Raw genomic sequence first — 13,781 nt, forward strand, 5'->3', positions numbered from 1 at the left:
GTGTTTGAATTGCAGTGGTGGAAAAAGTACAAAAATATTTTACTTAAGTAGAAGTACTGATTCTCTACTTGAAAATTACTTAAGTAAAAGTACAAAGTGCCCATTAAGAAAGTTACTTAAGTAAAAGTATAAAAGTACCTCAAATAAAATGTACTTAAGTACAAAAATTTACCCGGCGTAAAATGTACTTAAGTATAAAAGTAAAAATTACAAAGTACAAGTACAAAGTACAAAATACAAAATTATTTTCAAAATGAATACAAAGAAATGAATTTCCAAAATTGTCATCCTGTCAAAAGTGGCTTTATTCCAAAAAATTAAATAGCATACAAATACTGAAAATACAGAACCCCCAACAGCATACATCGTGTTGGGAAAGTTCTTTTTTTTAGGAACTATAGTTCAGTTCACAGTTGTTGATTTTTAAAATGAACTAGTTCCGTTCATAGTTCATCATTCCAAATTTTGAACTAAAGTTCATAGTTTGAAAAATGAACTATTATAGTTCTTTTTTTGCTTAAATTTTTATATATTTTTTACATTTTACAAAAATTGCTCTTTTGCAATGTGAAATGCCACGAATTATTTTTCCTTCTCTATATGGGCTTTTGCATGCTTTTATTGTGAAGGCAAAAGTTTCTGAACGTTCTCAGAGCCTGCATCTCCGCATGCTGGGGTTGGCTGATCTACAAGCTCACAACGTGTCCGGACGCGACGAGTTGTGAGCTTGTATATCAGCTATTTTCAGCACGGAACACTTTGTACGGCGAAGAATAAATTAGGCATCACTGCTCTTCATTCACTGTGGAAGAGAGATGTCTTTTGTTGGCCGTTCGTGGCGATATTATGGACACGTACCTCCTCGAAGCGATAATAACCAACTAAGCTATTAGAAGCTATTTTTCGTGGCACATTATGTGTGTACAACAACAAGTTCCCTCAGTGTTTGTTTTAGGAGTTGGGACAGTGTCTGCTGTCTGTCAGCGTGCATGATCATGCAGTAGCTAGATGCGTGCTCCAGTGACGGCTGAGAAAGATTAGTTAATTTGTGTCGGATAGGGGACTTATTGGTTGGTTTTCCGCTAAATATTAAGGCATAAGGCAAGGACAAAAATAAAAAATCCTTCTGCTAAGACTGTGTCTCGGTCATCCATGTTGAATGCGTGTGACAAAAACACAGTGTGTGCGTCTTGCCGTCTTCAAAGCAGGCCAGGCAGCAGAACACAACTCCGCCCCCCTATTATCTGAGAGTGGAGCAGCCCTGTTCAATTCTCAACTGCGCATTCCTCCAGTAAGACAAATATAAGATTTTATTATTTAATTTGTAGCGAGTAACGAGGTGTCCGATTTTAAATATAGCGCATTAAAAGTACGATTTTTTCCTTGTAAATGTAACGAAGTAAAAGTAAAAATACAGCAAAAGAAAAGTAGTCAATAAAAGTACAAATTCTCCAAACTTGTACTTAAGTACAGTAACGAAGTAATTGTACTTCGTTATTTTCCACCACTGTTGAATTGTTCAAACTAGCTATAGAATGCAAAAAAAGCCCTAATGATGATGATATTTCATAAAAGCAAAGGCATAAATCTGCGATTTCTTCAACAGGAATGAAGAATATGCATAGGTTGAGAAAAACAATAGACAAAACATAATTCTACATATTGTGCTAATTGTTATAACAAAAAATAAAGATCAATTAAAAGCAAGGGTGTAGAAGTGGGTCTTGAGCTGTGCTTTAAAAATGTCTACAGAGGCTGCCTTAGGGCTGTGCACACGCACGGATGCACGCACGCGCGCACACACACACACACACACACACACACACACACACACACACAAACACACACACACACACACACACACACCCCCCCTATGGTCCTGAGTGGATTACAGTGGAAAGGAGATCTGAAAAGTACAGAGGGTAAGGCAACCCTATAATGCAAATCTATCCACCACAGAAGAATCTATATGATGGTGTACTTTGTTTTCCTCCAGAATGTCCCCCCACCCGAATATAGACTACGCGTTCTAGTTGTTACATTGAGAAAGCGTCTCTCTCAGCTACGTATGCAGATTTGGCTGGTGTGAGAAATTATTATTTTGCAGCATCCTATTATAGTTACTGTGCTTACAGTACTAGCTCCACTAGATCAGAGGAAGCGGAAAGAAAGCCTCTTATAGTGAATTATTATGCCGGTAGGAAGTCTGATGAAAACTGTTCTTGCAGAACGTGGCCACATTAGAAGTATTGCTTATCATAATAGAATTATAGTTGTACTTTCTTCTCAGAAGAAAAAACCCAATTCGCTGCAAAAATATATCAAGCTAAATGCTTCAAAAGCATTCCTTTATCCTGATTCTTTATTATTCAGCAGATTTTCCTTTTTTCTCTCCCTTATCCCTGTTGGTTTGACGACGTTTTCTGGTTTTCGTGCAGTACTTGCATTTGATCTCCGTAGCGACGTGCAGGTGTGTGTTTGCAAGGCTCTGAACAACGTTGCACACATGCCGATTGCTGAGATCAAACACTATAGAGAACAGACAGCAGGGTTGGAGGGGATGATGAGGAGAGAAGAGGTTGATGTTACACATCGGCATGGCCTAGTTTACTACAATAAAACATTCAGCTCCTTCGGTTTTACTGATGTTGGATGAAAGGTATAACTCTAAGCATAGTAAAAGTATGGCCTGGGGCTTATTTGTCTCTTTTATCTCGGCTTACCATGTTGTCATTAATTGGTTCTCATTTATTTCTCATTCTTCCTCCTCCCTTCCTTTGTCTGTATTTATTTTTTTCTCGTTTGCCGAGTCATTTCGACATCCTGTTTGAGACCACAGGTGTTACACCGCCGTTCCCTGCAACTTTGTGATGGGAAACGGAGACGAGACATATCCTCTGCGTGCCAACTGGCTTAGCGGGATACCACAGTCACCCAGTGAAAAAAAAGATGAAACTAATTCCTAGGCTCTAGCTGTAGGTGGGAGAACTACTCACTTCCTCACAGTCTTAAGATGAAGCATTGGTATACCCAATCCTCCCTTCTATTTGCAGCCATGGAATTAATTTGGCTCACCGAGGAAAGCATACGGAAAGCTTCCTCGCACGGTTGCTTGCCACGCTCATTCAGGGATGGCAAGAAAATATAAAAATACAGACTATACCCGAGGCTATACTTTAAAAGTTCGAGAACAGTTTTCCCTTCCCACTGAACAGATCAAATACACCGACATGAACATAAAAGTTAGGTGGTTCCGGTGCACCACATTTGGGATTGTTATTGCCCTAAAACGTATCTCCCGGTTATGCAATACCCGTTGTATCCGTTGTCTCTGTGTCTGTCTGTCCATCTGTATGTATCCCTTTGATACACATATTTGGATCTCGGCATCTACATGTCCTTGTCCCCTTTACGCCCTTTAAATCTCCATAAGTCAATTGCCGTAAGACTGATTTACTTGTATTTTTGTCATCATTTAATTTTGTACATGGCAGATTCATTCCTATTTGCATTCTGTAAATGGACCACACTAATTGCCACTTGCAGCGACATTTCTGTCATGACATTTTCAATTTAATTTCCATTGGGCTGGTGTTTGTTAACTGGTAATGAAGAGGACTCAAGTCATTGTAGTTTGATCTGGCCTACATTGCATTAATCCTCTTGTCCATTCCGCACATCGGCTCCAAAGAGAACCCAGGAAGGTATAGTCTATAGTATAGTCTCGAGTGAAAGATGGTTTGAAATTATCTGCATCTAAAAGAAAATGTGTATTGTTGAAAGCAAGAACATATTTTTAGAGAGGAACATCGAAAAATAAGAGACAACTTTGCTTTTTAAATGCATTTAAATATGAAGGCATTCAAGGTCTCCCTTGGACCTTTAAACAAGGACCTACTCCCTTCTCCCCATGCTACTGTCTAATTACGATGCCAAGTAAACCATGTCTTCTCCTGACCCCATGTCTGGCCCTTAACCTTACTGAAACACAGGGCAGCTGCAATGTCTCCAAAGCTTCAAGCATAATTGCCCCAAAGTGTCAGACCGTGGTAGATTTCCCCAGTGCTCTATGTGATCTTACCCCGGCATCCATAATTCACAGTCATTAATCCGTGGCCCCGGTCAGTGTAGGGAGGTAGACATTTGGGGCTACTGTGGGCTAGTGTAGAAATATGAAACCTAAAACAAAGTAAGCATGAAGATGCTTTTCATTGTTTTGTTTTTTTATTTGTTTGAAGTAAGATAACTTGACTGCGGAATTAATTAATCGCAATCCCCAGTGACTGCCTAGTTTTTCACTAACCTTTTCACTAACTGCTGTCCCACAACCAGGACAGCAGTGTGGAGAAAGGTCCTGTCCAATATGTGTGTATTGGAGGCTGGGGGGGTGCATGAGCGAGAGCATGTTCTGGTGTGGCTGTGCATAGGCCAGTGGTTCCCAAACTTTTTCATGTCAAGGACCCCCAAATTGACACTAACTAGCCCCCCATTTGAAATGATATGCAGAAAATAGCAAAAATATCTGATCTACAAGCTCAAAACGCAGTACACTGCGACGCGTTTTGAGCTTGTAGATTGGCTATTTTAGCTACGATAGTAATATGCACTGTGGCCCTCTGGAGTGAGTTTGGAACTATAGTGGCCCTCTCCATCGTCAAAAGTTACCCAATCCCTGAGCTATAAGTAAAAAAAGAAAAAGATAAATTAACGAATTACTTCCGTGTAGCAATATGTAGGCTTCATTCATTAAGCGTTCAAAACGTAGCAACCTTCTCTATAAACATTCCCTGGTCTTATTATTAAAACAAATGTTTCTATATGTGGACATTTTCTTTTTTATCGATGTTGTTTCAGCCGGATGGTGATTATATCGGTGGTTGTTTCCTGCCTGGTTGCACACATACTTTCTTCCTCGGCATCCTGGGCATAATCCCAAACTCTTTAATAGCCTAACGTTCAATAAATAGACGGGGGCTTCTTCTGCGTTTGACCTGCCATGGCTAAATGCCTTCCAAGGACACAAGAAAGCAGCTTATAGCACAAGCTGCTTCGCCTCTTACGCAGGCAGCACCACCCACCCAGCGCCTCCACATCAGGAGGGAGGAATGGGGGGGACGGGGACGTGCTGAGGGTGAGGAGGCACAAGGCGGGCAGTCGGTGTAAAAAAAGAAAAAAGACGGAGAGGATAAACTAAAATCATATGCTGGACAATTCTACCCGAAATCAGACCTGCGGTTCTCCTCTCTCCTAGGGCTGGCATTATTACGGTCTCTTTAGGTCCCAGTTGCTCTTGTCATCATACATCACATTCCGTTGCTCAGCCAATCAGCTGAGCACATTCCGTGCTCGGGAACCAGGCCCTATTTGCAGTAGATCAAAAATACATGTGCTCAGTTTTGAAATGAAGGTTGTACACATCAGTGAAATTAACCGCTGGGAAAATCCCAAATTGAGAGAGAGTAGGCCTAACAAGCACACCACCGCTCAGTGCATGAAATATAGGCTGCATGGCTAACAGGGGGGCTTACCATCTCTCTCCATATCGTTTGATAAAGGCATATAAAAAATGAAAATATACACTTCACGGAGTACAGACCACTTGGAATTATAACAGTCGGTTGAGGATTGCCTGAGTATATGGCACAAATTAATATAATATAGCCTAGATTTATTTTGGGGATGTGGAGGACTTGGTTGGTGCTGTTGTGTGTTCAATTCAGAGTGTGGTGATGGATTTCGAAATTAAACAAAGATTCGGGTGGTTCATACTTGCGGAATGTGTCACGCCTTTCCAAAAAAATAATTAGCCTACTCCATTAATACACTGTGCCATGTAATAGCTGTCGACAGCTTGTAGATCTGTTCTTTTGGCCGTGGTCAAAACAGCAGCAAAATGACAACACATGGAGTTATATTAGTCGAATTTTCCTAAATGGGCTGTCACGGGGTAATCAAAGAATTCTAAAAAAGATATATAAAACATATGGCAGATGGCTGAAATTCTCTAGATGATGCTGAGATAAAAATATTTATTTAATTACAACATTTATATATTTAAAAAGGCTTTAGGAAAAACGGGCTTGCTTCTAAATTAATTCATGCAGGAGGCCTTATGACACGTAAGGCTGTGCTCTATCTAGGTATTCTAAGTCTATGTTGTTGTGTTTCCCCAAAAAGGCCAAAGGCCCATGCAGCCAATTGGGCAGCAGACAGGCTTCTGTGTGCTGCCCACTATACTGTACGTGCGACACAAACACTTGTTTGGAAAACCCGGCCTATGGAATTAGCTCAAATAATTGTGATTTAGGCGATCGTGTATTCATCGTGACAGGCCCACCCCAAAATCAGCCACACGGCGGTCACGTCTCCTCCAGTGGTGTGTCCCTCTCAACAACAGCGCCAAATTAAATCAGCACGCCCCCCACACACTCCACCCCCCCCCCCTCACACACACACACACACACACACACACACCCCGCCCCACATACACAGTCGCCCTGCCTTGCAGCGAGTAGATCAGACTTATGTCTTCATTTAGCATTTAATTACAAAGCATCCTCTCAGTCAACCCCACCCTGACTGACCCCACCACCCAGAAACCACTGTGGAAACCTCATTATATGGAGGGTGGGGGTCTAATTTCTCTTCATTCCCTTCCGTTCCGATCCCCAGTAACATGTGCCATGGAGCTGGCCTGCTTCACGCTAATCAGAACAAATAGAAAGTCCATTACGTCATGGCGGCGCACCGTTGCGGGAGTCAAGTGCGCTCCTAGGAAGTCGATTATAGCGACACTGATACACAGTGATTGATGTGCCGAGCGACAATTTGGCAACGATAGGGCCGACGTGATGGAAGCTTATGAAGGCAGATGCGCGGCCGAGTGGGAGTTTTGGCGAGGTGATACTGTTTGGCTCATCGTTCTTGGTTAATGACGTTAAAGCCAAGAGGGAGTGGAAACTCAGTTATGAAGAACAACGCTTGACAGCTAGTATAGCCTAGTCTTACTGTCATCTGAAACTCTGACTTACATATTTTCTTTTCTGCATTGGTACAATCAGCAACAACTTTATGCATTCACACGTTTGCTATTCACTGAGAGCTGTGAGTTTGTTACATCTGATATATATATATTTTTTTTTCTCTCATCTGGGGGTCCCTGGCGCAAACATGTTCAGATGGGGGCACGCCGCACAACATAATATTAACTTATGGGTCCTTGACTTGACAAAGTTGGAGAACCACTGCTTTACTGTAGGCCTATATGTCCAGGTCTCACAGCTAGCCTGTACAGTATGTAGGAAGTTAGGAACCAGTGATTGTCATCACTCGCAGTCGCCACAGCTACAGTACATCCAGCTGCTGCTCGCCGTTTCCCTGCAGGTCCATTACAATCAGGCCAGTGAGCGCAGGTGAGCGCAGGCTTAGTTCCAGGCACCCTGCTGCATGCTACCGACAACTAGCCACCAGCCTGCACTGGTGGACGAAGTGCATTTACTAATCAGTACTGAAAAAATGCTTCTAAATCCTAACATCTTTCTGAAAAGATGTGGTGCTCAGTGGTGCTCAACCTTTTTCATGTCAAGGACCCCCAGAATTATCTCTATTGGGCCACGGACCCCCATCTTAAAATATGTAGTTCCAGGGACCCCCCCAGAAGCCAATATTTTAGTAAAAATGTTTGCTCTGAAATATATATTCAAAGATTTGCGGCCCCCTTTTCACAACTTTTGCGATTTTTTTCAATAGCTAAATTATAACATAATGTTTAAAACACCAAAAGGGGTTCCCGCCCAAAACGGTCAATTAACATTGAATGCCATTGACAATGAATGGCCAGCTTTGAGTGTTTGTGCAATCACCATTACATCACCTAATCGACATGAGTTAGACTTTCATATATTAGCGCCCCTCACTTTACACAGGTGTGATTTTATTAATTCTACAAAACTACTAAATTTGAAAGGGCAACTTTCACCGAGTAACATTTGACCGGGAGCATCTTATGGGCTCAAGCAGCGGGGTCGAGTGCTTTGTCCGGCCTGTCAAAAGGGAAGCACCCTTTCAGCGCTGTCAGAGCGTTGTCAGAGCGTTCCGGGCGCCGCTCTGCGGATGCGCCAGTCAGTCCCCGTGCGAGGAATAAAGTCATTTGGAGCAAGCTCCTCTGGCGGGCAGCGGCGCTTGAAGGAAATAGACAGCAGTCCACGCTGTTCGTCGCTGTCGGGTACCAACCTCGTACAGCTTCTCCACGTTTATTTTGTCCATAAATTAACGCCCTACTTGATTCATCGTGCAAGAAGCTCACATAGAAGTGATTACGATCTACAAGGAAAGAGACTGTAAAATGGCTATCCTTTTTTTAACTATTTTTAACTAAAATAATAATTAAAAAAGGAACGGTTTTGGACATACATGGTATCCACCCGATGGTGTTGCCAAATCACTATGGCCTCTCCCCTGCCAGCTCTACCTTATTACACCTCACTCCAGTGAGTCACCACCCATCACAGGCACACAACATAACTAGCAATCCACTTCAGCACTGGATTTAACCACTTAAAACACAGTCCCTCTGGGCTATATACCTACCAGCCCCCCCCTCCCTTTTCCCCTCTACTCGACACCAAATGTACACGCTCACAACGTGTCACATTGCAACTCGTTGCGAGGTTGTAGATCAGCTGTTGTCGTTAAATGTTTGTCCCTCGCAGAATAGGTTTACGTGGTTAATCCACTCAACTACCAGACGGTACGGAACAGAACAGGACTGATTGATTGCATACTTTATTAACATGTTTGATAACAGTACGGCAGCACGGGCAAGAAAGCTCTGCTAAAAGGATGATGACACAAAAAAAGCCAAGAGGGGCTTGTTTCCAGTGTGGTCCGTTGTACAGAGGATGCCGTTACCACGGGAGAGAGGCTGAGGGAGGCCGTTGTTTAACGGACCTCCAACGGAACAGAATACTTGCACGTAATTGGTTGATTTGCATGGATGGACGTACGTACATGATTACAACTTGATCATCACAGTGGCGAAGGCCACACGCAGAGTTTAATGAAGACTACAGCACACCCTGGAGCTGATTACCATTCTGAAAACACTCACTCTCCCTGTATCTCTCTCTCTGTCTCTATCTCATTCACCATGATATACACACACACACACACACACACACACACACACACACAGGAGGGTAGATGCGGCCCTATTAACCACCATAACCGTTGGACCACCGATGATAATTTATTATCACGATTCATCAACCGACAGTCCCATAATAACACACTGTTGTGTTCAGACAGCTGAGGCCTATGAATAAATAAATACATATAAATAGGCGCTCAATAGACTTAATTGTTTGGAAAACAACAGCTCAGTATACGGTACGGATACTATCTGACAAGCTTACTGGGCGTTCCTTTGTCCTGCACTATATATAAGCTATATTTTACTCAAGTAAATTTAGATCTCCATGAGACTTTCACTTATAACAGAGTATTTCTACACTGCAGAATTGATACTTAAGTACAACATGCGAGTACTTTTTCCACCTCTGCGTGGTTCAGAGAGAGCTTTAAGCTGCGCCCAAAGGCAGTTAACGAGCAGCTTGCACTCGCCCCAGGTGGTGGGGATTCTTCTCCGCATGCAGTTTGCTGCCATGTGAACACCAGGCTATTCTGGAGAACTGCCTCTGTAATAGGAAAAAAGGGAAGCGCACAAAGCGAGCAATCTCAGTAACATTTAACTTTTACTTTGCCAAAACACAAATGGCAACCGAATGGCAACCGAAACTCAGCTGATCAGTAGACACAAGACGCAATGCTTAACACTTATGATGCCCAGGACGTGTCCACACGTATACGTCTTCATAATTACACCCGTCGGAGGCCCCCGGGCCTTGTGGACACGTCTTTAGGTATTTTTTAATTATATAACCGTTCTGTGCTCATTTCTGACTTCATCATGCATCTTGTTTAGAATAGTAACGCTTCTAAAGAGAGCGTCTTTAGAGATCAGATTTAGTAGAGCAAAAGGTAGTAATGGAAGATTTCACCTCCCGGTTTTTTTTGGGGGGGGGGGGAATGGAAGGCGTGGGCTTTTCAGGGCAACTTAGTAAAATCTGCCTCATCTGCTTGGCACTCCAACGCTTATATTCAGAAAAATTCCCCGCCAGTTCTTTAGAGCTCCCTGGAGGCCCTTAAAGACTGCCATCCAGAGATAATGGCCATTTTGTGTCCACAAAGCAAAAGGCTGTGCACTCCTTTTTACATGTATTTACATGACAGTCACTTTTTTCAGATGGCAATAATTTGTGGACTAGTGAAGACACCTCATTGTGACTGAAGGTCGCATTTACTATGAAAACGTGCAATTCCTGTCAGTGCATGTATCACTCAAAATCCCCATACATGGGAAAGCCCCCATAATGGTGCCCAGGTCTCGTGACATCACTATGACATCTGATATCATAGTAAATGTGATCTGCTGTTGCAATTAAGCCCATATTATGGAATGTCAGAACAGGTTTTGACATGCCATGTTGGTCCTTCCCCATCGATGTCTCCCTTTTAACTGATACCTTCCCATTACAATTTACAATTTACAATTTAGGCATTCAAACTCTAGACGGGCCTGCCCAAAAGTTATTAGTGCAGCTGCGCCCGGCAGCCGGCAAAAACTAACAGGCCCCTGTACACTCAAGAGAATGTCCCCGCTACCACCCTTAGATCTCCATAGAGCTGACCTGTTCTGACATTCCATATGTTGATCTGACCTCATCAAACCCTGTACACTAAAGACATGCTCCTTATATGGCCAGTACAGTATTCCATGTTGATCTGACCCCGCATGCCAAAGCGCCAGCGCTTGCCCAGCAGTCTGCCGTCAACGACACGGATGTGTGCACGTGCGCTTCTCGCCCTCAGGCATCTTACTGGTTACAATGTAAAGACAAGACTCGTATAAATTAATTGACAAAATATGAATAGATTCTTGAGGGGCGCTAGCCTCTCTTATAGTATGGTAAATGGTGCATTTATATAGCACCTTTATCCAAGGCGCCTTACAGAGATTGTGCATTACATTCACCCATTCACACACACATTCACACAACATTCAGTTCAGTTCAGAGTCTTGCTCAAGGACACTTCGACACCAACTCTGGGGAAGCCCGGATTCAAACTGGGAACCTTGCGGTTTCCATCCGGTCACTCTACCCCTGACCCACTGCCGCCCCATATGTGCGAGGTTTAACACAAACATTGTCCTAACAAACATTGAATGCCGTTGACAATGAATGTCCAGTTTCGAGTGTTTGTGTAAACACAAACATCACCTGACAGAGGGGAGTTTCCCCAGCCAGACGTAGCGTGTGGAAGGAACACGTTATTCCAACCAGTTCCTTTCCCCTCCATCAGGCACCGCGGCTGCCCAGGGGGAGGTAGTTTAGAGACCAGGATTATACTGCATGTTCTTTTGTGAGGCTACCTACCCTATGGGGACACGGGTGAATATGCAAACTCCACAATCCACACAGAAAGGCCCTTTCGCCAACCCCGCCTCGGGTATGGGCACTGATGACGCAGAGGAGAGAACATGCCCACAGCGGGAATTGAACCGAGGACCTTCTAGCTGTGAGGCGACAGCACTACCGACTGTGCCAACGTGTCCCCCGTCATTTGTATTGTTGACCTATTTCTACCATATAGTGCAACTTTCGTAAATTCTTGTCCCCTCTGTCACACGGAACTATGTTTTTTTGCGCTTATATTTTAGAAATAGGTCAAAAATCCAATTCTCTCAGAACTCCCACCACGGGAGTCGGGCAATCAGTTAATACAGTTGCAACCACTATATTAAATGGAAAGTATTTCATACAACTTAAGTTAACAAATGGTGAACTATCCCTTTAACAAACATCCCACGCAGTGTGTTCAGCGAGCGGATCACACATCGCTCCAAGTGCTGCGTTGTGTTGTGATGAGACGAAGCCGCACGCATGAAACATGCCAAGAGCAGCATATTGGAAATACAAGGCTGCATAAAAATGGACGGAATACAAATCTGCTGTTGTTGCAAAAGGCAAAAGAAAAGCCTGGCAACAAAAGTCACAGTGAATGATACAAGCTATTCAAAGCAAATTGTATGGTGTTTTTCCGGTTGACAGACGTGGATGCTTTGATGGGAGGCCATTGCTGTTGTTGACCAATCAATGTGTTCAGCGCACAGTCGTGGTCAAATTGTTGTAATAAAATCTTATGACTGGATTCCGAACATTGTTTTCTAATTATGTTGTGATGGGAATGAGGGTACAGTACGTGGTTAAATAAAAAAATACAAATGAGGGTTTTCATATAGCTTATACCAAAACACCTCATCTTATTACTCCAGTTTTGGCATCACTGCACTGGCTTCCGGTTGTTTTTAGGATTGATTTAAAAAAAAAATTACTCTCAATGGTCTCGCACCTTCCTACCTACATGACTGCCTGCCTAAATATGTCCCAGACCGCCCCCTAAGGTCTTCCACTGCTGGACTGCTCGCTTTGCCTAAAAAAAAGGCAACTAAAAAATACGGGGAAGCAGCTTTTTGCTTCTACGGGCCGTCGGCATGGAACAAGCTCCCACTGTACCTTCATCAGGCAGCCTCTGTAGACATTTTTAAAGCTCAGCTCAAGACCAACTTCTACAACATAGTTGAGGACATGAATAACAAAAAAAATAAAAGATCAATTAAAAGCAAATTGATCTTTTATTTTTTTTGTTATTCATGTCCTCACTGTATTGCATTACTGCTTGTTTTTTAATGCCGTTGCCTTGCTTTTCTTTTATTCTCCATTGTTCTGTAAATCACTTTGAGCTGCATTTCATGTCATGAAAGGTGCTATACAAAAATGTATTATTATTATTATTATTATTATTATTATCTTACATAGTAACAGTGAGGGCCATTCACACGGAGCATTTTAACTATATAACTATCACCATCAACAGCCAATTAGGGATCACAGAGGACAGGCCTACGTTCGAACATAATTACGTACCATACATACGCAGCCGACCACAGTAATTGCCCGCTCTGCTTGCGCAAGTAATATGTGGAAAAAGTACTCAAAATATGTGTGTTTGTGTGTGTGCGCAGGTGGTGGACCTGTACTGGGGAATAGATCCAGAGGAGTGGGACAGTCCAGAGCTCCAGCGTCTCAGGATGAAGCTTCTGGAAGAATGTCTGAAGACTTCAGCTGGGCCATGCTTTGTTGTAGGTACAACGCACGCACACACACACACACACACACACGCACACACACACACACACACACACACACACACACACAGAAGTTGCAAATGCATCCACTCACTCATCCACATTAACGATGGTAGTTACAATGGGGCCATTTAACGTCATGGCCAGGATCACACACGCACACCAATGTTATATCCATATCATTAACGATGGTAGTTACAACGGGGCCATTTAACGTCATGGCCAGGAGCACACACACACACACACGCGCACACACACACACACACACACACACACACACACACACAAAATCCATATCATGATATTAGACTGGATATTCTCTTGTCTGCGATTTGGGATATTGTACTATTGTGATATGGCATAAACGTGTTCTACATTATGAATCTAAATATCTGATCGGGGAACATCGTTATCGGCAGAATCAAATGATCGGAATCGGATCTGGAGCAAAATAACATGATCGGGACATCCCTAATTGTGACGTGTTGGAGAAATTCAGCACAGGCTGCATTCT

General features: G+C 43.0%; 1 protein-coding gene across 1 annotated transcript in view; it reads left to right on the forward strand.

Annotated features, from left to right (window-relative positions):
* The window catches only part of nwd2 (NACHT and WD repeat domain containing 2), a gene marked incomplete at its 5' end in the record, with an annotated part of 54,895 nt that overhangs the window by 19,759 nt on the left and 21,355 nt on the right, over positions 1-13,781 (forward strand). Inside the window, one exon of the mRNA XM_080792720.1 lies at positions 13,145-13,261. Coding sequence (XP_080648846.1) covers positions 13,145-13,261 — 117 coding nt within the window. The remainder of the gene's footprint in view (positions 1-13,144; positions 13,262-13,781) is intronic.

Source organism: Protomyctophum bolini, assembly GCF_963924005.1.
Source record: "Protomyctophum bolini genome assembly, chromosome: 20".
Taxonomy (NCBI): Eukaryota; Metazoa; Chordata; class Actinopteri; order Myctophiformes; family Myctophidae; genus Protomyctophum; species Protomyctophum bolini.